Source organism: Mesoplodon mirus, assembly GCF_964341445.2.
Source record: "Mesoplodon mirus genome assembly, chromosome: 3".
Lineage (NCBI taxonomy): Eukaryota > Metazoa > Chordata > Mammalia > Artiodactyla > Ziphiidae > Mesoplodon > Mesoplodon mirus.
This window is the reverse complement of record NC_138978.1, coordinates 39,240,796-39,266,663: the sequence shown is the minus strand read 5'-3', so window position 1 is coordinate 39,266,663 and position 25,868 is coordinate 39,240,796. Positions and strand designations below refer to the sequence as shown.

The 25,868-nt window shown below is 50.2% G+C and overlaps 1 protein-coding gene across 2 annotated transcripts in view; it reads right to left on the bottom strand.

Moving 5' to 3' along the window:
• ST3GAL3 (ST3 beta-galactoside alpha-2,3-sialyltransferase 3) overlaps positions 1-25,868 on the bottom strand; it is a 232,716-nt gene that overhangs the window by 19,497 nt on the left and 187,351 nt on the right. For both annotated transcript variants that reach the window (XM_082614043.1, XM_082614044.1), the window contains 4 exons: positions 10,064-10,158; positions 6,339-6,402; positions 5,352-5,447; positions 4,880-5,066 (listed from right to left, as the gene is read on the bottom strand). In XM_082614043.1, the coding sequence (XP_082470169.1) occupies positions 4,880-5,066; positions 5,352-5,447; positions 6,339-6,402; positions 10,064-10,158 (442 nt within the window). The remainder of the gene's footprint in view (positions 1-4,879; positions 5,067-5,351; positions 5,448-6,338; positions 6,403-10,063; positions 10,159-25,868) is intronic.

Here is a 25,868-nt window from a genome sequence, read left to right as displayed (position 1 = left end):
CACTTAAATAGTTGTGTGATCTTAGCAAGTAATTCTTCTTCTCTGTGCCTCAGTTTCCTAAACCCCAAGATGGGGATCATAATAGTACCTACCGAACAGGGTCATGGTGAAAACTGAATAAAGAAATTCAAAGAAAGCTGGCAAACTGAAGATCTTAATAAATCACGTCTATGATGAGGATGGTGGAAGGAGGAAGAGGAGGAAAAGGAGGAGGAATAGGAGGAGGAATAATAACAAGGATCATGAGGTAAGTAAGCAAGAGGCTCTGGATGACAGTGATGAAGAGGAGCACAGGGGATGATGACGTGAGCCCCAGTCCCTGAGCATCTTTCATGGTGGGGGAGGAGCGATGGGCAGGATGCAGGAGGGGGAATGTGTAGGGAGTCTTCTGGGCCCTCACAGGGGACAATGGATCTGTGAGAAAGAGCTGTGTCCACTGGCAATGGCTGCAAAGGAAATGGTATCCAGGAGAGCTTGTCTCAGAGGTTTGGAAAGGAGACGGTGGGGTGCGCAGCATTGAGCTGGCTCAGCAGAGGCCTTGTCAAGCAGTAGGAGGCAACGGTGTCTGCCGGCCTCACCACGCTTTCCAGGTGCCCTTCACGGAGTCTCTCCAGGGGCAAGGTGGTGTCCACACTTAGCTCCCACTAGGCAGAGCCCATCCTAAGGCTCTGCATCCCTCTCAGGCCTGGACAGAGCACAGGTTTAGGAGCAGATGGACGTTCAGTCCCTGTCTCAGGCCTGGTCCAATAAGGCCTCACATGCGGGGACCTGGTGGCCATTTGCCTTGTGCTAGATTGCTAGCACACCCCTGAGGCCTTTCACCAGGAGGTCCATGTCTCTCCTTCCTCTAGGTCTGGCCTCTGACCCCCGCTTTTAGGTCACTTCCTAGGTCAGGCCCTACAGTCTAGACAAAGACTTCACTCCCTAGTGCAACTGGGCTTTTCTAATAGCACCACCACCAATAATAATAATAAAATAATAAATAGTGTTCACAATTGCCACAGACAGAACTTACTGTGCTAGGTGCTTCTATACTTCATCTTGTTTAACTCTTAAACCAACCCTGAAAGATGGGTAGTACTGCTCCTGTTTTATGAAGTCTAAGGGGCCTAGGTGATTTGTCTAAGAACCCAGCTAACAAGTGACAGGGTCTAAATTTAAACCCGAGTCTGTATGACTCCAAGGCCTAAGCTGCTTTCTCCTCTTCAACCACGTTGTCTCTCAAATTCAAGGGCCCAGTCCCCCTGGGCATGAAGTGGGGCCCTGGCCAGCCTCTTAGATCCCTCCGCCTTCCCCAAGGAGTGAACAAAAGCTGGAAGGTCGGGCCTGGGTCAAGGCTGTCCAGGGGCCAACCCCTAGCCCTTGTCCTCTCCTCCCCGCCTGCTGGGTTGGAACCACACCCACCAACCCAGCCCAGGCCTCAGGCCTAGAGGCCACTCAGAAGTGAGGCCAGCTTTCCGGTTTCCCAAGTGAGGATGAAGAGGACTGGGAAGGCAGCTCCCCGGGGCTCTGAAGTGCTGGGTCACCAGCATCCTGGGGCACGGTGGGGGAGTCTGGCAGAGGCAGCGGACACAGCACCAGAAGTTCTGCCTCTCAATGTCCCGTCCTCTCCAGGTCCCAGGACTCCGTCCTCAGGACCACAGACAGGGTGTCTCCAGCCTTCATCAAACACCAGGAGGAGGATGCTCAGGGCGCAGCACCTACTACACTGCGTTATAACTAGTTCGGGGACTGTCTGTCCCATTAGACTGAGTGGCTTTCTGTTTCCGGGGGCAGCACAGTGACAGCACAGAGAACACCTGACGATGTCTGGCAAATGAGTAAGCGCGTGGAGGGGTGGAGCCAGATGTGCCTCTGAGAAGAATTTCACAAGAGCTGGAAGCCGCCCCTCCCTCCATGGCCCACATATACCTGCATCTCCATGTCCCCAGCTCCTCCCCTCCCCCTGACCTCAGCTTCCCCACTCAAGAGTCCGCTGGTGCTCCTCTGAGCTGCCCCGAGCACACAAGGCCTGCTGGGAACTCCTCCACCTGCTTGATGGCTTGGCCTCCTGGGATCTGAGAGATAAAGGGCCTTTAAAGGTAACTTGTTTAGAGTTAGCTGTGCTACTGCCCAGCGAATCAGGAAATCACACAGCCACAAATGGTGAAGAGGACAGCTCCCATGTGGATGAAGAAAGCATGGTTAGCTCTAGCACAGGCTGTTTTTGGGCTGTTTGGTCTTCCTTTCCTATATCTTTCCCCTTCTCATACCCTGTCAGGACTCCTGGGAATCAGGAAGTTACACAGGCAGTGAGCGGCAGGCAGCGGCCCTGACTGAGGCCTAACACCTGTCCCAGCCCTGCCCAGCTAGGCCTTGGCTCCCAAACACAGAGCTGCCTCCTGCCAGAATTCTGCAGGTGAGGCTCCAGACAGGTGCAGAGAGCTCTCCAGTAGCCCAGGGGCTGCATGGTTAGAAACATAACTGCAGGAGCAGGGCAAGCCTGCAGCTGGGCACCAGACAGGAGGGCGCCTGGAGAAGCAGCCTCTCCCACATTTACCTGGGTCTCAGACACCAGAGAAGTGAAGTAGGGCATGAGAGAGGTCCTGCGAAGGCATTAGCCCTGGGCTTGGGGTGGAGGAGGGCACTAAAGAGGCTTCCAGGGTAACCAAAAGGGCCTGGGCGGGCCCACTCGGGCGAGGCCGTGGGCATCACTGGTTTTCCTCTGGCAGCTCACTCTAAAGGCCCCAATTATCTTTGATTTTGGAGCCAAGGAAGCCTCATGAACTTCAGAGGACTCCTTCCCAGCTCCTCTCTCCCCTTTCCACTCACATCTCCCAACCCTGGGAAGGAGTCCTCACCAAGGACCACGGGGCTGGTCCTAGATCCCGGGGCATGGCCGCAACAGGACACAGACATCAGCACAGTGAGCGTGTGCCTGAGCATGGCCCATACCTCTTCATCCCAACTGCTCCAGTTAGTTCCTTGAACAGGCCTGCCACCAAGGCCATGCCAGGCAGTAAGCTCCTGAGTCTTTCGGGGAGAAGTGAGGCCCTGCTGTCTGCTCCCTGAGTGGCCTGAGTATACTGAGTCTTCCAACTCTAGTTGGCTTCCTTCCTTTTCTTCTTTCTTTCCTGACTCCCTTGGATGACTTGTAAGAGTCTTGAAGTAACTGCCCTTGGTGTTCTTGGAAGGATCGTGTGACAACACCCACCTGGCTGGCCCTGACCCACCCTTTGGCCTGGCTTCCTGATATGGGTCGCCTGTCCTATCCCAGTGTGCCCAGCAAGAAGCAGGATCTGGTGCTTGAGCCAATATTGAGGGGTAAGAAAAGCAAAGGGGATCAGGGCCCTGCCCTCCAGGAGCTCCTTTGACAGGTGTTGATGAGCAGAGGAAAGGATATGCCAGGAGGGGGTGGGAAGATGGGCAGAAGGCAGGGTAAGGAAGCAGCCCACAGGCTCTCTGGGGTTCCCCAGGGCAGACCCAATTTCCTCCCATTTCTCCCTTAAAGGTGCCTACCTGTGATCCCAATTCTCTTGCCTTCAAGACAAAGAGAAGGGCTCTGAGGACACTAGTTGCTCAGGTCCTAGGGTTCTGAAAACGGAGGGGTGTTCCCTCAGCCCCCACACGCCGTCTACTGTGCGTGGGCAGCTGGCTTGCTCGCCGCTGGGGCTGGCTAAGGTCAAACCCTTTCCTCCCCTCTGGGGACCCTGGCTGCCACATTCAGCCTGGCTCTGAGATGGGCTCCCCTTTCCCCACTGTCCCACCTACCTGAATTTCTGGACCTGACTTCTGTCTTCGCTCTCGCATGCTACCTACTTGACACTGCCTGCACTTGGCCTTGCTTGGGAAAAGGCTGTGGAGTTAAATCAAATTGCACTGAGACGTCCATAGGCAGGAGAAGCTGTTCCAGCCCCCCAGCTCTCCTCTAAACCTCCAGGAAGAACAACTAGCTTCTTACTGTAGGCGGAGCGCTGTCTGTCATCATTCTCCTCTGGTAAGAGGCTTGGGTGTTGGAAGATGAATGGCCTGAACTCTGCAGTGCCCCTCCCCTGGGGTGGCTGGTGACAGCTGGTTGAGGGGAGAGGGGGAATGAACCTGGACAAGTTGGCCCAGAGCTGAGAGACAGAGGACTCAGGAGGGGACTCACTGGGTGGTCCAGTAAGGAGCAGTCTGACCCTACTTGGCCATATAAGCTCTCTAAAGAAACGGGCCCAGACCCTTGTCTGCCTAGACCAATAAGTACAGAATCTGGCCATTTCCAGAGTGGAACCAGACTCAATGGCAGGTTGGGGACACAACCACAAGTTAGTGGTAAAAGCACAAAGTGGAGAGAGGCCAGGACTTACAAGTTTGGGAACTGGCACCCTCAAGTTGAGGGGTCTGCTATCCCTGTGGAATAGCCCCAGGGTCCAAATAAGGCCTTCTTCCCCTGGCTTGGAATGAGGGGGGACCCACACGATCACAGTCAGAGAGACCTCACAGAGGGTAAGAGGGACTTGGGGGGCAAGTAGAAAGTGAGGGCGGGGGTTGTGAAGATCAGCAGTAAAGCTGGGTCTAGCCGGGTGACAGCTTTCCATACCGGGGGGCTAAGGCCAGGGAAGGGCCCACAGGGTCTGCTGAGGAGGCACCTGGGGTCTGGCTAGAGAAGGCTGAGGAAGGACCTGCAGCCTGGGTCTCTGGAGGCAGGTAGCAGATAGCAGGCACATCAGCTCCAGGAGTCTGGGCCAGTGGCCTTGGCATCTCCTGGCCTCTCTGCCCCTTGGTTGCATCTGGGTCCTTAATGCTTCTTTTGAAAGGTTCCTACTTGTTCTTTGCCTGGTTCAGGGAAAGGGGGCTGACTTGGAAGCTGGGCAGGGCCAGGGCAAGAGGGGAAGGAGCTGGGGCACAGGGAGCTCACCACTCTCTCCTTGTAGACGATGTACTTCAACCACTTGAAGTCCTGCCACTTGAAGCCAGCGAGGACAAAGAGAGAATCACGTTCATATAGCTCAGGCCGCTGCATGGCACCCTCAGGGTAGGTGATGCGCAGTGTAGTTTTGCTGCCCACGTCCTTCTCAAAGCCTTTCACTGGCGCTGAGTTCAGTCTGCAGAGAGTGGGCCCAGTCAGAGACTGCCTTGGGCTCACTGCACGTGGTCTGTAGGCCTGTGTGTGGGGAGGCACCATGACCCCAGAATACCCCAGATGCAGAGGATAGGGAGCCCAGGCCACCTGGTGCCACCTGGCTTTCCATTCCAAAGCCCTCCAACCCAGGGTTCTTCTTGAGGCTTCTACTGACCTCCAGCCCAGTGGGCCAGATGGACAGACAGTTCTCAGTGGGCTCAGGGACCAGGACATGAAGGTGCCTGAGGCACTGCTTTGAGGAGCTCACCTGACCACAATGTCATAGTCATCAATTCGTGATCCCAGAGACTTGTTGGCAAGGACACCTCCATTGCCCACGATGATGCAGCGGCGGCAGCTGAGGCTGAGGGGACAGACGCAGAGACCTCTGGAGAGCTGTCCACCAGGTCTCCTCTCCCCCTGCCCCTTTGGCCCCTGACCCCATGCCCTTGGCCAGGCACGGGCTGGGACAGAGGAGGCAGACCAGTGAGCTTCTGGCAGCATTTCTGAGAGGCCGGAACCACACTGCGGAGAGCTGAGCCACTCAGGGCTCTCAGATACCCCTGGTCCCTGACACTTCTCCAGGAAAACATGGGTGTGGAAGGGGCCTGGGCACTAGCTCTGGGGTGGTGAGGAAGGAGCTCTGGTAAGGTGGCATTCTGGGTTAAAGACTCCCCAAGGGTTAGTGGGTTTGGTCCGCCTTCAGAGGAGAGGGAAAAGTGGGCTGAGCTTGAGGGCTATGCTAGAGAAGCAAGAACAGAGGAATGAGCCTGGAGGCTCCAGGACCCAAGGCTGGACTTATTTTTAACTGAGAAGCCCCCATGCACCCAGTAGCCACCTGAGAACCCTACTCACTTTGCTTCTCACACCTCTGACCCTGGGGCTTCCCCCACCTAGGGTCTGTTGGCTTCAGAGCTGTCACTGCCTCCTGGATTTAAGCCCCTTCAGCTGCCCCAGCACCCAGCCACTCAGTCCCAGTGCTGAGCTGATCCCAGCCCAGGATGTTCAGTTCTTACCCTCGGATCTCTGCTGCCTGAGGACTGAGACGTCTTGCCAACTGCTTATAACCCACGGGGGCGGCCAGTCCAGTGCGGTGGCCCTGCTTCCCTGCTCACCCACCCCAGTGTGTACACGTGTGTGGCTGTGTGGGTATGCTGGAGAATCTGCCGAGGTCCAGGGAAGGCCAGCTGGGCCTCAGCCCCTCTGCACACGCTGGGCAGCCGAGGGGCAGGATACTGGGCAGCAAGTGGCTCACCTGTCCAAGGCAGGGGTCAGGCGGTACTCTTTGGTGACGGACAAGATGGCTTTGATCAGATTATCTGTGGACAGAGGAGGGATGCAACTGTTAGAGGGTCACTTAAGGGTTCCCATGAGATGTTTGCCAATGAGCCGATTTGAAGGCACATGGCCCTGGGGCTAGGGTGGACGTGAAGGTTGGGGAGGGAGCTCCGGACACAAGGCTGGGCCACTGGCCTAACTTTCTCCCTGAGATAGGAGATGGAGGCAGGAGAAGAGGCGGCACACACATCCCGGCACCCGTGCACAGCTCCTTCCTCAGGCTTCCCTGGCCCTTCCTTGGCAGTCTCGGCTGGCTGTCGGAGGCTCTGCCATCAGGCCTTGGGACATGCGCCCCCAGGCATGGGCCTTGCCTGGGAGCTGGGGCATCTCAGTGTCCCCCAGAATGGCAATGCCGGTCAGAGGCAGAGACCGCGTGCTCACTTCTGTGGCCCCGCCAAGCAGACACCAGGAAGCAAACAAGGAGCCAACCAGTGGTGAAGAGCCAGAGTGCTCCCAGCCAGCTCCCCGGGTCAGGCCACTCTGCCTCATTTTCTGATACCATCTTCCCCTCCCTTCCTCCTTCTAACACTGCTGACCTCTAATTCTGTTCTTGCCAGGCTGTCTCTACCTCCTTACCTCTTCAAGCCCTGTGGCCTGGCATCTGCCCACCTGCACTCCGCTCAGGCTGCCCCTCAGCAAGGGCCCCATGACCTCTGTGCTCTCAGATCCTGTGACCATATTCAGACCTCATTCTTCTTGACCTCTCTCTGGTTTTGGCAATGATGACTGCTCTCCTTTCAAACTCTGGTATAATGAGAGCATTATAATATAACAGATAATGATATCAGCCTTGGACTCAAATCCTGGCTCTGCTGCTTATGAGCTCTGTGGCCTTCGATAAATCGCTTACGTTCTTTGAGCTTTAGTTTCCTCATCTTCCAAAAGAAGATGATAATTCCTGCTGTGCAGAATTGTTAGGAAGATAAAAAGGTAATGTACATAAAGACCTAAACATAAGGAAGTCGGTACAATCATAGTGAAAAGCATCTTCATATCAAGTAAAGATGTAGCTGTGCATAGACTAACATCTTGCAACTCTACTCCTAGGTGGAGAGCATCAGAAAACTCACACATTTGTTTAAGGAGACTTGTACAAGAATGTTCATTGCAGAACTGCTGGTAATAGCGAAATGTTGGAGGCAACCTAAAAGTCCACCAAAGGAGGGCTTCCCTGGTGGCGCAGTGGTTGAGAGTCCGCCTGCCAATGCAGGGGACACGGGTTCGTGCCCCAGTCCGGGAAGATCCCACATGCCGCGGAGCGTCTGGGCCCGTGAGCCATGGCCGCTGAGTCTGCGCATCCGGAGCCTGTGCTCCGCAATGGGAGAGGCCACAACAGGGAGAGGCCCACATACCGAAAAAAAAAAAAGTCCACCGAAGGAAAATAGATTAAATGTGGTACATGGAATACTACATAGCAGTTGCAAAATCAATGACCTAGAGTCATGTGTACCAATACAGATACATCTGAAAAGCGTAAGCAAAAAAATCAATTTGAAAAATACACACACACAAGTACGATATACAATACTGTTTGTAAAGTTCAAAAACATGCAAAAACCATGCCATATATATATATATATATATTTTTTTTTTTTTTTTTTTTTTTTTTTTGCGGTACGCGGGCCTCTCACTGTTGTGGCCTCTCCCGCTGCAGCACACAGGCTCCGGACGCGCAGGCTCAGTGGCCATGGCTCATGGGCCCAGCTGCTCCACGGCATGTGGGATCTTCCCGGACCGGGGCACGAACCCGTGTCCCCTGCATCGGCAGGCAGACTCTCAACCACTGCGCCACCAGGGAAGCCCATCCGTGCCATATTTTAAACAGATATATAAATATGCTGTAGAAATATATAAACAGGCATGGAATGACAACCAGGATACTGGTCTCCTGGAGAAGGCGGGGAATGGAGGGGGACGGGCTACACAGAGCTTGAGTCGTAACTCAAGTTTTATTTCTGAAGCTGGGTACAAGAGTATGTGGGTGCTCATTATATTAGTTTTTATGCTTTTTTATATGCCTGAAATACTTCATGTAAAGAAAGGATGCCTCTGAAATTAAACACAGCAACCTTGTAATTTTTTTAAAAGAAGGACTGGACGACACTGTCAGATGCAGCCAAGATGTCAAGTTAAGGACTGAAAAGTATCCTTTGGATCTCCTGGGGGCACTGAGCAGTTTCACTGAAGTGGTGAGGGGAGAAGATATTCTTCAAGAGTAAATGGTGAGTAAGAGGAGACAGTTGGCACAGGCAATCTTTCTAGAAGTCGAATGAGAATGCGTAAGGAAACAAACCTTTAAGGAAATGTTCCGTACTAAGTGCCTTCAGATACACTTTATGGTGGGCCTCGGGGAAGGTCACAGATCCCTTCCTTTTCCCACCTCCAATTTCACCTCTAAGGAAAAGCATACTGCTGCTAACTGGCCAAGGCCAAGGGTATGGATTGGGTTTTTGTTTTCTAGGAGGGGAACCTTAGCAGAATGGTCATAAACTATGGGGTGCTTTTTCTTGCTGGATGATGGGCTCTGTATTGGGCTTTCCTGCCCTTCATAGCTTAGCAGGATCAGAATCCTGAGTGAGGATTTAGGAGAAAAGTTAGGCTGCTTGGCTACCTGCACCCATGAAAAAGGAGTTCTTCATGTGGTTCAACCCAACCCATGAGATTTGTCCTTGGAGGTTGAAGGTCAAAGCTCCAGTTCAAGAGTATCCTTTTGCTGGCCACTGTCTCCTTTTCAGGGAGGGGTGGGCTACCTAAGTAGAGGGTTCAGGCGTTCTTGAGTCTGCTGGCCAAATGATATCACCCCTTTAACAGCTATCTTATTTAATTCTGACCACAACCTAATACAGTGGTATTATTCTCTCCACTTAACTGATGAAGAAACTAAAGCAAAACATGTTAGTAACTTGTCCATGGTCACAGCTAATAAAGAGGTAGTACTGGGACCGGATCCTTCTATGTCTGATGCTAAAGCTGAAACTCTACCATGCCATGAAATAGGGCACGTAACTTGACACAGAAAGAGAACTGTTAAACTCTCAGGGATGGGAAAGTCTTATGTCAGGAACTGCATGGGTGAGGTCCTTGAGGCAATAGAAGGGGACAGTTCTGAGAGTATAGGGGGAAAGGTTAGCCTTGGACAGGATAAAAAAGGACTGGAGGGGAGGCTAGGTTAAGGTGAAAAACATCAGGAGGGGATGACGGAGGGCCCTGGGGGCAGTCGTCCGGATGGCCTCTATTTTCTCTGGGATTCCCCCCCTCATATCTAGTCCTCTAGCACTGCTGTCTCTGGCACCCCTTTTGTGTGATCTCACAGCACAGCGTTCTTCCCTCATCAGAGTCCTTACTGCACTCCAAGTACCTGTGTCTGCATTAGACTGGAACTTTTTGAGGAGAGGAACCACATCTGTCTACTCCACTGTTGTGTACCTAGCCCCTGGCAAAGTGGTGGTTTCTGAGTAAACATTCCACTAAAGAAGTAAGAAAAAAGGAAGGACAGGAAAGAGGGAGAGAAGGTAGGGGCATTGTTGAGAGGGGTGGATTCCCAGCAGGGAGACTTCTGAGGGTACAGCTCTGTTCTGACACTAGGGAGATAGCTTGGGGGATGAGACGTTAATGTAAAGTGGGGCAGGGTTCCCAACATACCTTGACCTTTGATCCCAAAAGGCGGCACAAATTCCCGGATCCTAGCCCACTTGCGGAAGGAGTCATCCAGGAACATGGGTGCTGGCTTGGAGAACCTGGAATACAACAGGGCTGTTGAGAGTCCCAAAGTGCACTAGGCTGCAGTGCTAAATGGCTTTCTGTCCATCTGTCTTGGCTGTGGATCCGCCAGAAGCCATCCTCCATGTTCCAGCATCTCCTCCCCACTCCAGCCTGCACATTGGGTAGCTGCTGTGCGGGGTCTGACAGATCCTGTTCAGTGGAGCCTGAGTGTGGAGGAGCAGGCCTGGCCAGTCCTTATGTGGCCAGCTGTGGGAGTGGAGAGGCAAGATGCACGCAGCAGGATCAGCATCTCAGAGCGGGAAGCTCTCTGGCAGGTTATCCACATGCACATCCATCAGATAGTCACTGCTGCCCACGCTGTTCCTGCAATCTGGGAACACGGAGATGAGACACTGTCCAGTGAGCAGAAAAATACCCCAAAATACAGCCTGTGCAGAGAGACAGAATTTGGGAGAGAATTCTGGGAGGTGGACCACCCAGGGTGAGGAGGAAGGAGAATTCACAGTGAGAGGGCAAAGCAGGTGAACAGCCATAGGAGATAGAGGTTTGGCAGAAGAAAAAAAACCACAGTATCCTGCAGCTGGGAGGCAGGGCTGAGGGGAGGCTTCAGACAAGCAGAAACCTGAGCACTTTTGCTGGCAGAGAGGAGGACCCAGGGAACACCAAGCTCCACAGGAGGTGGTGGAGGGGCAAGGAGTTTACGGGTAGGAGGAGTTTTGGTCTGGAGGAAAGATGGGGGGAAAAAGGGGGAGAGAAGGAGTCATGTGGCGATGCCAAGTTGTGGAGAGAAAAGGCAAGCCTTGCTCTTCCTGGGAAACTGAGGAGTGGGCAGGGCAGCGGGGAGGCTGGGGGGTGGGGGATGGCATCAGAGGGATGCAGAAGGAAGTGAAGGCAGAGTGAGAAGGGACAGGAGGAACCAAGCTCTTCAGAGATGCTTGGACAGCACGAGTTCACTTGGAACCTAGCACCCTGATTTTGAGACCTTTCAGGGAACCTAGCAGCCCGGGAGATGGCCAGCACCTGGTCACTTCCTGTGTGTTGACCTTGTTGCGGGGTGTGCTTAGGGCCTTCCTGGCTGAGAACGAAGGTGTGGAGCCCTAGGCCTCTGTGGCTGACTCTTGTTTCTAACAGCCTGAATCAGCCCACTGAAAAACTGAAGACTGGAGGAGGGGCCCTCCCAGCCCAAAAGCTAGAATTCACCGTCCCCCAATGAACTCTAACCTCAGCATCCATTTCTCATTCCCATCATCACTAACACCATTACAATCACCAGACCAGGGGGAATAACAGCACTAATCACTTGGAGGTCTATCATTACTAGAGATTTTGAAGTGAACTTGAAAGAGGCAGAAAACTTTCAATGCTGCTCCCTCCCCATCTCTTGCTGCTAGGAAGAAGCTGTCAACACGTGATAGCGTGGGAGGGCTATTCCTGCACAGCAGCTTTCTTCTGGGCTTCTGAGTTAGCACACTTCTCCTCTGTGTAGAAGGGTCACTCATGTTTCTCATACCTAGTACACACAATCTAAGTGAATTAATACATTTGATGTTTTACCAGAGGCCCCGAGGATTCTGACCAGAGTCCACAAGGTCCCTGGATAAGCCTGGGGCAAGAACCTCTCCTGTGTCAGGACTGAGCTTATGAAAGTTTTGCAGTTTCTCAGTCAGGCATGGACATGATTTTTTCTGCCTCCCAATATGTACTGCATGTCATATGCTAGCAAAATCTCCTAAGATGTAGCCAAATGGTCTCAACACATTTTTTCCTTGTCTTCTCTCTTCCCCCATCTTTTCAGCTGATGAGAAAGTTCATTATATTAATTTTTACTTAAAAACACCCCCTTATTGGGTTTCCCTGGTGGCACAGTGGTTAAGAATCCACCTGCCAATGCAAGGGACACGGGTTCAAGCCCTGGTCTGGGAAGACCCCACATGCCGCGGAGCAACTAAGCCCGTGCGCCACAACGACTGAGCCTGCGCTCTAGAGCCTGCAAGCCACAACTACTGAGCCCACGTGCCACAACTACTGAAGCCTGCATGCCTAAAGCCCGTGCTCCACAACAAGAGAAGCCACCACAATGAGAAGCCCGCAGACCGCAAGGAAGAGTAGCCCCCACTTGCCACAACTAGAGAAAGCCCGCGCGCAGCTATAAAGACCCAACGTAGCCAAAAATAAATAAATAAAATAAACAAAAAATTTTAAAACGCCTCATTTTTGGTGCTTATAAAGTGTTAATTTTGGAAAAAAATACAGATAGGCGTGCACACACACAAGTAAAAAATACTCATAATCCTACAACACAGAGACAATTAACCTTTGGTATATATCTGTACGGACTTTCCTTTTCCCATATTATTTTTTAGATTGCTCTGTAGACTACTTTTTTCACTTTATAATATTATGAAAATATTGCTATGCAAATGGACAGAACAAAAACCATAAGCGGCTGGTAACCTGATTAAAAATGACTTCCCCAAATCAAATGTACAAGGACACACAAATGAAAAAATACGCTGAAACCATTTGATTTTATATTTATATCTCTTTTCTTATAAGCTGATATCCTTGTTTATAGTGATAGTAACATAATTAATTATTTGCTTTATCCTAATATATCCATACATATAGATACATATATAAAATATGTAGAATAGTTTCAAAATAAAAACACCACTATTATTACTAATACTACCATTACTAAAAATGATTTAGGGAATACCCCACTAGAGAAATACAGATAAATTACTTTGCTTTTGCAGAATTATTTTGGAATAATCCTGCTGAGTTTACTTCATCAGCAATACATACTTAAGTTCATTTGTTTCATTTTGCTTTTGCTTCTAGAGTTTGCTTACCCCTCATATTAATTTAACTTTGTTTTATGATGATATAAAACTATAGAATTCCAAAATTAAATTCACAAAGCAAGATATATTCAGAGAAGTCAAACTTTCATTTCTGTGTCCAACTCCTGTTACTTCTATTCCCATATAGTATTCATTTTTATTAGTTTTTATTTTTTCCTTTTTTTTTTGGTATAAGTACATAATGTGTGTATGTGAATTCCTATTCCCTTCTTCTTCTTTTTTTTTTTTTAATTGGGGTATAGTTGCTTTACAATGTTGCGTTACTTTTTGCTGTAAAACGAAGTGAATCATCTATATGTACACATATATCCCCTCCGTCTTGGACCTCCCTCTCACCCTCCACCCCCCATCCCACCTATCTAGGTCACCACAGAGCACTGAGCTGAGCTCCCTGCGCTATACAGCAGGTTCCCACTAGCTATCTGTTTTACACATGGCAGTGCACATACGTCAATCCCAATCTCCCAATTTATCCCACACCCCATAGCCCATGTCCACATGTCTGCTCTGTATGTCTGTGTCTCTATTCCTGCCCTGTAAATAGGTTCATCTGTACCATTTTTCTAGATTCCACAAATATGCGTCAATATACAGTATTTGTTTTTCTTTTTCTGACTTACTTCACTCTGTATGACAGACTCTAGGTCCATCCACATCTCTACAAATGACCCAATGTTGTTCCTTTTTTATGGCTGAGTAATATTCCATTGTATGTATGTACCACATCTTCTTTATCCATACATCTATATTCAATAAAAAGGTAACATATACAGTTTTACCTTTTGATTTTTTTCACTATACAATATATCCTGGTAATTACTGCACACCAGTAGAGGTATATACTTGATTATACTCCATTATGGTTATGTACATATATCATTCAGTCAGTCCCCTGGGTGGTTTCCAGTCTGTTGTAGGGTAGGTACCACTAAAAGGGGTTACAGTGAATAACTTCATGCATATATCTTTTCTGTTTGCCAATGTAGCTTTGGAATAGATTCCTAGAAGTGGGTTTGCTGGATCAAAGGGAAAATGCATATATATAATTTTGCTCCATATTGCCAAACTCCCCTCCACCAGGATCACACCATTTCACATTACCCACAAGCAACAAATGACAGTGTTGTTTTCGCCACAGCCTCACCAACAGAGTATACTGTCGAACATTTCAATTTTGCCAGTCTGACAGGAGAGGAACAGTATCTCAGCGTGGTTTTTTTTGTTTTTGTTTTTTTTTGCGGTACGCGGGCCTCTCACTGTTGTGGCCTCTCCCATTGCGGAGCACAGGCTCCGGACGCGCAGGCTCAGCGGCCATGGCTCACGGGCCCAGCCACTCCGCGGCATGTGGGATCTTCCCGGACCGGGGCACGAACCTGTGTCCACTGCATCGGCAGGCGGACTCTCAACCACTGCGCCACAGGGAAGCCCTCTCAGCGTGGTTTTAATTTGCATTTCTTTTACTATGTGTGGAATTGAACACTGTCATATATGCAAGGGCCATTTGTGAATTTTTCTATGAATTTTGTTCATATCTCTTGCCCATTTTTCCAAAAGGTTATGGGTTTTTTCTTCTTTTTCCCCCTAGCTTTATTATGATATAATTGACTATAATTGATATATAACACTGTATAAGTTTAAGGTGTACAACAGGTTTTCATACACATATGTGACAATATGATTACTACTACAGCATTAGCTAACAATCTTCCCTTTTTTTTAAGCTCTTTATATATTAAATACATGAACCCTCTGAGATACGGTTACAAATATATCTCTTTTGAGATATAACTTGAGTTTATTTATTCACTTGGCTTGTGGTGTTTTCCTTTCTTGCTTTCTTTTTCCCCCTTTTTTACAACAGATTTTTTTAAAAAGTGTAGTCAAAGGGAATTCCCTGGCAGTCCAGTGGTTAGGACTTGATGCTTTCACTGCCAAGGGTCCAGGTTTAATCTCTGGTCGGGGAACTAAGATCCAGCAAGCCGTGCAGCGTGGCCAGAAAAAAAAAAAAAAAAAAAGTTGGGACTTCCCTGGTGGCGCAGTGGTTAACAATCTGCCTGCCAATGCAAGGGACACAGGTTTGCGCCCTCGTCCGGGAAGATCCCACATGCCGCGGAGCAAATAAGCCCGCGAGCCACAATTACTGAAGCCCATGAGCCTAGAGCCCTGTTCTGCAACAAGAGAAGTCACTGCAATGAGAAGCCTGTGTGCCACAACGAAGAGTAGCCCCCGCTCGCCAAAACTAGAGAAAGCCCACGCGCAGCAATAAAGACCCAACACAGGCAAAAATAAATAAATAATTTTTAAAAAAGTGGTGTCAAATTTATCAATCTTTTCCCTTATTGATTCTGGGTTTTGAGTTTTAGTTTAAAAAGTTTTCTTCATTCCCAGGTTATATCTTTTTCCTGGTTAGAATCCCATCCACCTCTTTAGTCTCTCTCTTGCCAGGATGCTATACCCTCTTGTTCCATTGTCTTTTTGTCCCATCCATAAGGCAAAACCCAATCAGAGATTAATCGAATCCTACACTCTTGCACTTTATATACTCAAAGTGCTGCTAGAAAACACACACACACACACAGACTGGTACCACTACAAATTCACGGACTGAGCCTTAGTTGGACCCTCACCTTTGCTCAGCAGCTATTCCAAACCTTCTCCACTCTCCATAAACTCTCTATCCTTTTCCCACTTTATCTAAGCAGATATCTCTTCTTTTTTCTCACTTCACAGACAAAACCAAGCCAATCAGATAGGAACTCCTTCAGCTTCTTACTTCCTTCCCCCACCCTAGACCCATCAAAGCTGATCTCTCCATCACACTATGCAGCCCACTCCTGTTTGTTTCCCCCTAAGCATACAGCAAGCTCAGGTCTCTCCTACATGAAAACAAACAAACAAACTCAATAAACTTTCCTGACCATGTACCCATGCTACCAGTCTCTCTCTTTATCCTTTCATGGCAAAACCTCGATAAAGAGCAGTGGATATTCTGTCTCAACTTCCTCATCTCCTATTCACTCCTCAATCTACTGCAATCTGGATTTTACTCCTCTGAGACTAGTTGTGTCCTACAAACCATACACTATTTGTAGCTCCCTGAACATGCCAGGCTTCATGCATTTACACATGCAGTCTCTGCCTGAAATGTACCCCTCTCACCCCTCCCTGTATTCCCCAATCCCTTCCCTCTCTATTTGCCTGGAAAATCCCTTCTCATTCTTTAAGTTCAGATGCTGCTTCCTCTGGACAGCCTTCCCCCAGGAGGTGGCTCAGTGCCTGCAGAGGCCTTGGAAGCTGAGCAGGGAGGGCCATAAACAACAGGAAATGGGGTGTGGTGATGGTAGAGGTGGTGTATGTGTGTGTGTTTGTGTTAATTCTGCAGGTGGTCTGGGCAGAGCCCCATGCTACATCTGGAAGAGAATTCAGGGGCTTCTGTCCAGAGGCCAGTGTGCCAGTTTGGGGGCCCAGCCAGGGTGGAGGTGGCCCTTGAGGTGCAGAATAACTGGCCAGACTAGCAGGGGTGTGCGACACCTGACCTGCGTGCCTTGGCCAAGGGGGTAGCGGGGCAGGGTGCGGCAGGCTCCAGCAGACAGGCCCCAGCCCGCCAGCTCTGCCAGCTCTGCCGAGAGCCCCAGCACACAAAGCAGCCTTGGGATCAGGTTTCAGGAGGGTGTGTGTGAGTGCGTGAGAAGGAACAGGGGAAGGAGGAGGCGGAAGTTGTATGGGGACCAGTGCATCTTTTCTTCTTGGATCCTAGAGCATAGCAATGTGGAGAGTTGAGGCTCTAGGAGGGTACATGCTAAGGGTGGGTCTGACCCCTGTGCCTCTCATAACAAGGCTGGACCCCAGGACCCATGAGGCTTCCCTGCCCACAGGCCTATAAACTGAGAGAGGACGATGACTCGGCACGATGGTCAGTCTGCCAGCCAGGATGGGCAACCCAGGAACCCCCAAAGGGATCTCTTAGTTCACTTAATGCCCAGCAGTGTGGCTGAGGTGCAGTGTAGAAGGTGAATGTCCCCAATTCTGGTTTGCCCACCTAAACCATTTCCTAAGGCCCAGAACATCAAGCCTGTGCCCAGAGACCAGCAGGAAAGCTAACTGAGTCTTACTAATTGGGAGGGTAGTAGTTCTCTGTGGTACCAGCAGACCCAGAGTAGGATCTTCCTCCTAGTTCCCACCATCCCAACTGAAAAAGGTGCCTCCAGGGGCTTCCCTGGTGGCACAGTGGTTGAGAGTCCGCCTGTCGATGCAGGGGACACGGGTTCGTGCCCCGGTCCGGGAAGATCCCACATGCCGTGGAGCGGCTGGGCCCGTGAGCCATGGCCACTGAGCCTGTGCGTCCGGAGCCTGTGCTCCGCAACGGGAGAGGCCACAACAGTGAGAGGCCCGCGTACCGCAAAAAAAAAAAAAAAAAAAGGTGCCTCCAGATGTGGGTTTGCTGGATTAGGGCAACACACAGTTTCAGCTTTCCATCTGTGCCTGTTTGGTTGTGGGGCCAGCCTTCTGGCCACAAGAGCCCAAGCAGCCCAGGAGACAAGAGGAAGGCAGAGCCCAGTAGTGGGTCCTGAGACCAGGGGCCACAGCACATCAGTCTGCCAGATTCAGCCACAGGCCTTGGCCCAAAATGAGTGAGACTGTCATCCAGTAGGGTGAAAGCCAAACCCCAGAGATCCTCCTTTCTAGAACCTGCTCTGGGAAGCGGTGGGGTGGACGAAGCAGAGGGACACACGTTTCCTAGAATCTACCTGTTCTTGTCTGGGATCTCGCTGTGGCAGCCCCACCATAAATGGCCCTGCACAGTAAGACCTTGGTATATGTCCAAGCAAACAAGATAAGCACTTTGTCAATGCCTTGTCCAGCTTACGTCTTGCTGCCACTTCTCTTGCTGGCCCACCTGAATGGGTCCCATGAGAGAGCAGGAGTCTGAGGAGAAAGGTTCATGAATATGCAGGGCAGGTGGGTCTATATCCTGTGAGAAGAGGCAGAGAAGATAAAGAGCAGGTATCAACCAACAAGTACCGTTCCAAGCAAGAGCATGAAGTGCCTGCCTCCAATCTTATGCAGGACCAGATGGAGCTGGAGGACGCAGCCCCATCCAACAACTGCTTGCCTACTCAGGGTCAGGTTCCGTGCTGAGTGCTGGCTGGGGACCTAAGGTAAACTAGCTTTGGTCCTTCTCCTCAGGAGCTAATGGTAGACACAGGTAAACAAATAACCATAAGAAAATAAGTCTGCACATCCTGTGTTTTGGAATAGGGAGGGGTATAAAGGTCTCAGACCAACTTAGGGGTATAGCAAAATCTTGAAGGAGATGATGACAAAACCAAGCTGAGCCTTGGAAGACAAGTAAATGTGAGGCTCTTGGAGCATGGTGGGAAGGGTATTCAAGGAGGAGGGTCATGCAGACAATGGCACAGGAGAGAAGAGAACCAGAAGCAACCCTCCCTTCGAGACAAGGAGAGAGGCTGCTAAAGCTGTCAGGGTGGAGCAGCACCTGCCAAGGGCAGGGGAGCTTCAGCCTGGCCCCCCACCCAGTGACCTGCCCTCTAGTCCCACCCAGGCAGGCGCAGCAATGTGTGAGGAAGGACTGAGTGGGCAAGTGCATTCTGACTGGGTGTAAATATAAGGCAGCTGAGGTGCAGGCTCTGCACAGAGGGAAAAGGCTGGGGCAGGGTGTGCATCAGCACAGCCAGGGCTGGCCTGATGCCCTGAGGCAGTGTCAGGGCCAGTTTCAAGGTGGATCATCACTGGCAACTTGGGGCACTCAGTTCATGCTCTTTCTTGTTAGCGCCTTGCAGTGGATATCTGGTTCCTTCCCCCCTTCTTCTGTAAAGCACCTACTTTTCATTCCATATGGTCCTAGTTGAGCTGACCCCCACCACTGCTGCTGCGATGGGCGCATGGTCCAGGCTGACCAATTAAGATACTTCACCCCTCAGAACCATAGTAACTGGCTCAACAATGGGCACCTGATCCAAGTGGGATGAATCAAATTCTTCTCTGGGATTTAATATTTGGACACTAGGGTATATGGGAGTCTCTCTTTTTCTCCGAGATAGTGAGCTGTAAAGACCATGTACGCCTAGAACAGTGCTTGTGCAAACCATGGCCCAGAGGCCAGCTGCCTACTTGTATAAATAAAGTTTTATTAAAACACAGCCACACTCATTCATTTACCTAATGTCTATTGTTTGCTTTAACGTTATAACAGCAGAGTTGGTAAGTTGTGACAGAGAATATATGGCCTGCAAAGCCCAAAATACTCACTATCGACTTGTAAGAAAAAAATTTGCCACCCCTGGGCCTAGAACCGCTGGAGCCATCTTCTGTGGCTACACAGAGAAACTGTCTACAGAACAGTCAAACCCAGGGAAAGCAGAGCCAAGACGTGGGGAGAAAGACACTGTTTGAGTCCTAGTCCAGGTGGGCCTGAAGATAGTTCAGCCCTGAACTTAACAGGTAAGTAAGCCAATCAATTTCCTTTTTGCTTAAATTAGTTTGATATGGATTTCTACTGACTACAACAGCTACTAGAGGACAATGCTTAAGCTCCTTCGTCTGGTTTCCAAAGCCCCTGTGATCTGACTCTCCTGTGTCAACCTCCCCGCCTCAGATACCCCTCTCTTCTCCTCCCTTTCCCTAAGCTCTAGCCATATCCAACTACTTATAGATTCTAGAATCTGCCAGGCTCTTTAACAGCTCCATGCCTTTCCACTTGCTGTTCCCTTTGCCTGGAATTCTCTTCCCCTTCTCATTTGCATGCTGAATTTCTGCTCCTTCTTCAGCCCAACTCCAGCGTCTCTGCCTCTGCACAGGTAGGGTCTTCCCTGAGCCACACAGGGCTGACGGAGCCTCTCCAGGCCCCCACTGTTCTCCGTGCACCTTCCTGGCACTGACTGCACACTAATGTGACTGTTCCCTCCCCGGCACACAGCCAGGATGCAGCAGGTGCTCCGTAACTGACTGCTGGCTGGAAGAGGGAGGAGCGCTCAGGGTGACCGGCTCCACAGTGTGGGTCTCCCTGGGCCAATGCAGGTGGAGTTTCTGCTCACCTGCGGAGCTCTGAGGACTGCCTTGTGCGGCACATCATGGACACTTTGATCTCCCTGCTCCGAAGGGCCAGGCTTCCAGTGATGTCCTTACTGTTTCCTAGTAAACCCCTCCTGGTCTGAAATACTGCCAGCTGCTGCCCCTCTGCCTGCTTAGGGACTTTGGCCACATCTGTGTCCAGACAGGCTGGAGCCACATGCATGACACATATGACAGGCAGGGAGGCCTGCGCTGAAGGAGGCTCTCAAGGGGGCAGTGCCTGGGCTCCTGCTGACAGGGCTCCCCTGACTCTGCTGACAGCCTGTACCCAGCGTGGACCAAGGAGGAAGGGAAGGGGCCCGACTTCCTGGTAAGGGGAGGGGAGCGTGGGGAGGCGAGGAGAGAACGGCAAGCTGAGAAGCCGCCACGGGAGGCAAGCACACCTCCCCCAGTGAGAGCCTGGACAATGGCCAGAATGTCTACAGAGGCCACTTAACCCAGAGCCCAAGGACACGATCCGATCCCCAGTGCCCACCCTCCAGCTCTCCAATACGTGCTAAGCCCCAGCTTATCCCAGGTACCGTGCTAGTCACTGGGAAATATGACAATAAACAGCTCAGAGTCCCAGCTTCGTGATTAATGGATGAAGCAGCCAAATACACACAGAGGCAACAGTGAAACATATGACAAACGCCACAATAACAAGAGTAATAACAGCAGTTTACAGGTACTGAGCTCTTGCAATGTTCTAGACACTGTCCTAAGTGTTCTATGCTTGTCGTCCTATTTCATCCACACAAGAACCTCATGGATCGGCACAATGTACATCCATACTTTTATTTATGGCACTGCCTTCGGGATACATGAAAGTCACTGGACCCTTGGGGAAGCGCGCCATCAGGGATGGAGAGGGCAAAACCAGACCACAGGGCGTCGCACAGGGAGAAAAGCGAGAGTGTTTGCGAGACAGGAGGTGATCTCTGGAGAAACGTGGTAGTGGAGGAGAGGACAGAAAGGGACCGGGAGCTGGCAAGCGCAGCGGGAGGCAGAGACCCGAGCCTGCTTGTACTGGGGGAAGGAGCCCACAGAGAAGGCGGAGGGAGGGGGTGCGAGAGACAGAGAGGTAGCAGGGGAGAGGCCTCCAGGAGGCGAAGGGGACCGGATCAGAGTACGGGGAGAAGGACACAGAGGGCAGGGTGCCTTTTCCCTGGGAAAAGGGGGAGCACGCGAGGGTGGCTACCCTGATAGGTGCACTGGCAGCTGGGGGCGACCTCATTTCTCCGGGGAATCTCTGGGGTTTGGGATTACGAGTGTGCAGGTCTGGGCTGTAGGAACTGATGAGTGGGAGAGGTTTGAAGCAGTCACCGTGGTAAGTCAATCAGGGATGGGACTGCTGAGCAGTGCTGAGCACTGGCAGAGGCTGAAGACCAGGACGCCACCGTGGGGCCAATACATGTATTCGTGTGTCTCTGTTAACAGTTCAGCAGCCCAGAAACAAGCAGGAAAAGTGGCTGGATCAATTTCACCAAGTTTGGGCACTGCTTTATAAGGTGAGCTGGAAGGACAGGAGCGTGACAGAACTCAAACAGATGGTGAGAATACCAGCGATGATGGATAGGGCCGCGGTGGAGGGGTGGTGGCTGTGGCTTTGATGGTGAGGAAGGCCAGGCCAGGCCAGTGCAGCTGATCAAGTGAAACCTAGGAGTCATTCTTTTCTTTTTTAGTACCATTGGCCCTGGATCATCACATTCTATTTTATAAACAATCTTCTATCTTGCCAGTTGGACGAAGTCATTCTTGACTCATTCCTTTTTCCTGTCTGTCTCTCATCTGGGTCATCAGCAAATCCTGTTACTCTCTAAACATAATGAGAATCCCTCCATTTATCTCCGTCTCCGCTACTACCGCCCAGGTCCAAATCATCACCTTGTGGCTGCTGCAATGGTCAGTGACCAGCTTCTGCTCTGGCCCCTCATTCCATTCTCTAGAAAGGCCAGAAGCGTACTCCTAAATCATCAACCATATCATGACATTCCTCTGCCTAAAACCTTCTCACTGCCCTCTGAACAAAACCAAACTACAGATGACAATGACTAATCCTCCTCACCCGCCTCTCACCTCATTTCAGGTCCTCCTCCTGACTCACCACGAAACAGTATACATTGGCCTCCTGTCCAGTCCTTGAATACAACAAACATCACTCTGCCTCTAGACCTTTCCAGAACCCCTCTGGACCTTCCCGAGGCTGGCTCTTCGTTTTCATTCGGATCTCTGTTCAAATGTCACCTCTTCAGAGAGGTCTTCTCTGACCCCTCTGTCAAGGGTGGGTTTCCTCCTCCTGTCTCTATCACTCACCTTTGTTTTATTTTCTTCGTAAACATTTAGCACCATTTAAAATTATCTTGTTCATTTGCTTACTCTCTCTCATGTGTACCAGTTTATTATAATTGGAGAATGCAAGCTCTGTGTGACTAGGGATCTGCCTATTTTGTTCACTGCCCTATCCCCCAGCACCTAGAATTGTGCCTTGCATGGTAGGTAGGTGCTGAATTAATATTTATGAAGTGAGTTCAGAGATCTGCCTCCCACCAAATCTACAAAACCACTGGCATCTGCTCCACTTTTCCTCCTTTCCTCTTGATAACAATGAGGAAGCATCCACTCAGCTATTGAAGATCAACCTCTCCTCATGTGCAATGTTTTACTATGTCAATCAGAGTAAAGGGTGAAGTCCTTACAGTGGCCTACAAGGCCATCCATGATCCCAGACACCTCCCTCCCCCACCCACTGCCGTCCCTCTTCTCACTGTGCCACAGCCATACTCCTTGCTGCCTTGGGGCCTTTACTGGAGCTGTTTCCTCTGCCTAGAACACTCCCCTCCAGATATTCAGCTGGCTAACTCCCTCACCTCCTTCCAGTCTGTACCCAAATTTTGCCTTTCCCATGAGGTGAACCCTGACCATCCTATTTAACACTCAACCTGCTCCTATCACTTTGCCATACTGTTTCTTTTTTCCCCACAGTATTTGTCTTGTTCTAATTTACTAAATAATTTGCTTATAAGTTGTTAATTGTTGGTGTTTCCCTATGAGTATAAAAGCTTCATAAAGGTAAGATCTTGAGATGAGGAGATTGTCTTGGATCATCCAGGTGGGCCCTAAATGCATTCACAAGTGTCCTTAAAAGAGAGAGGCACAGGGAGATTTTACCACATACAGAAGAAAAGGCAATGTGACCTCAGGGACAGAGACTGAAGTGATGCCAGCAGCCACCAGAAGCTGGAGGAGGCAAGGAACGGATAACCTCTCAGAGCATCTGGAGGGAGTGCAGCAGCCCTGCTGACACCTTGATTTCAGCCCAAAGATGCTGATTTTGGACTTCTGGCTTCCAGAGCTGTGAGAGAATCATCTGTTACAGGAGCAAAAGGAAACTAATACAGGTATATTATTTCCTGAGCCCCAGAGGAAAATGGAATTTCCAGAAGGGTTCAGCCATTTTTTTCTCTGCTCAGAAATGAGACAACATGACTGTGAATGAACAGCAGCTGTGCTCTCAGATGAGACCCTCTACCTTCAGAGAAAGGGGCTGAGGAAGGCAGCCTGGGTGAGGGCACAGGGGCAGTTGTTGTCGACCACCACTGCTTATAGTCCCAGGAAGGACTGCAAAGAAAAGGCTGGAAAATGTGATTGTTTCAGGAGGGTTCAAGTTCCAAACATCCAGACACCTATGTCCAACTGGTGGTTGCTGATCTCCATCTTACGCTCAGACCTATACCCTGAGTTCAAGTCTTACATGCAACTGCTTCTGAAACATCTTGCCTGAGATATTCCACTGGCACCTAGGCTCAACGTATTTTTTAAAAGGAGTCTATTTTCTCCCCCTAAGCCTATTCCTCTCTCTCTTTCTCCCTCTCTCTTCAGTGAAGAGCACCCAAGTCACAGACTGAGGGGCAACCTATCTGGCTATTCGCTGCCTCTAGGGCCTGAGCATGACCTAACTGCTTCTCTCTGCAGGGAAGTGTGAAGGGCATGCCAACTGTGCTGGCCAGGGAAGTCTGAAGCCCTTGAACCCATGTGGCTGGATTTCATCACACTTCTCTTCACTGTCCCAGGGTGGGCAATACATTAATGCAGACTGCTCTTGGAGTTGCCCATGCTGGCCCTTCTTGGCCCTAGCTGGGGGCTCTAGTCCTATGGGGAATACTCTCGCTACCTTCTTTAGTCCAGGGGCTCCAGCATTATTCTTGACTTTGGAGACCTTGGGTGAGGCATCAGGGGCAGAATTCTCTCTCCCCAGACACCAGATCAATTGCCAAATGGAATGGGTCATGCTAGTGATAGATGGGAACCCCTGTCACAGTTGTATTATCAGGATGCAAAGGGAGATTGTACTACAATAAGAATTCCAGGCCCTGTACAAACACAGATGCTGCTACTCTCACTACTGCCATTTCTCACCTCTACACAGATGTCCTGACCCCTGCAAACCCAAACGGTCCTCTATCTGAACTCATGACAAGCTAAGAGGCACTCTGAGAGAGACTGCCTTATCACTGTGTATTCTCTTTACCACACATGCCTAATACTTAGAAAGCACATAGCATGTTGAAGGTAATCAATGAACAAATGAATAAACAGCCACAACAACGGGCCCTGCACATGGAGCAGGGATTTGTCACAGCCAAAAATCACTGAGCTGCAGCCTTCAATTTCCTCTTTCACACACATCCATCCCGAGCTCCCCTACTCTCTGCTGCACTCAGCACCCAATGGCCAACCAGCCAACCATCAAGAAGAGAACCAGAGACTTTCTGTAGGTCATTCTAGGGACCTTCCCAAGACATGGCACGGCTAATGCCTGGTACAGTAAAGGGTCCTGGAGACAAGCAAGCCCCAGCCCATGTTGTCCACTCCTTGGAAGACCTTTAGATGCTCCATGTTATTGATAGCATTGACTTAGGCTCAAATCCTTAGCCTTTCCTGCCCTCAGTACCTTATGAGGGCCTCTGTGACTTAATCTCTTACATGTGACAGCCAAGAGCCTTAATTCTGATGCTTGTCTGGCTCTCTTCCCCCAGGCTCTCCATGACCTTAGCTGCCTTTCTGATCTCTGGCAGCCCTGATGATTGACTATCTATTGCCATAGACCGTTAATGATCCTTGTGTTTGGTCTAGCACCACCTTCCTTAGCGGTTCCCTCCCCGCCTCAACTGCAGGCTCAGTCAAATATAAAGTGATGAAGAGAAACTCTGAAGCAGTTATCATCAGTCTCAATACCTACAGTGTATTCCTTCTTCAAAAAGCAGGAAACAGGAGAGATGAGCTTCCTTCTAAATCTAAACTGGTAAACTCCAAGGCAGACCTGCCTTGACTTCTTCTCCTCCAGTGATCTTACTCTCTACCTTGCCTCAGCTATTTACTCCTAAATTATATCCTAGACCAGGCCATTACTAACTAAAGCTCTCTCTAATCTCAATCTCAAACTCCCAGTCTCTGACTGTCTCCACCTATTTATGTCTATAGCTCACCTGCTCTTGTAGCAAAACTCCAACAATCCTTCAACACACTGGGATCTTCAAGCCATTGGTTCTACCATCTTTTCACTGTCCTTTACCTCCTTATGTTCTTACTGCTATTCTCACCCAGCTTAAATTCCAAGTCAAACAGTACAATCACCTCCTTACATTCATCCTCAACTTCTTTGCTCCTCCCTCACTCAGCTGAAACACAGCTCTGGTTAAATTCCATTTCCTTCTTACTCTGGGCATGGACCTGCACAGATGAATGCAGCTGGCGAGAGAAAAACGCATGCTGGCTCGTCTCAC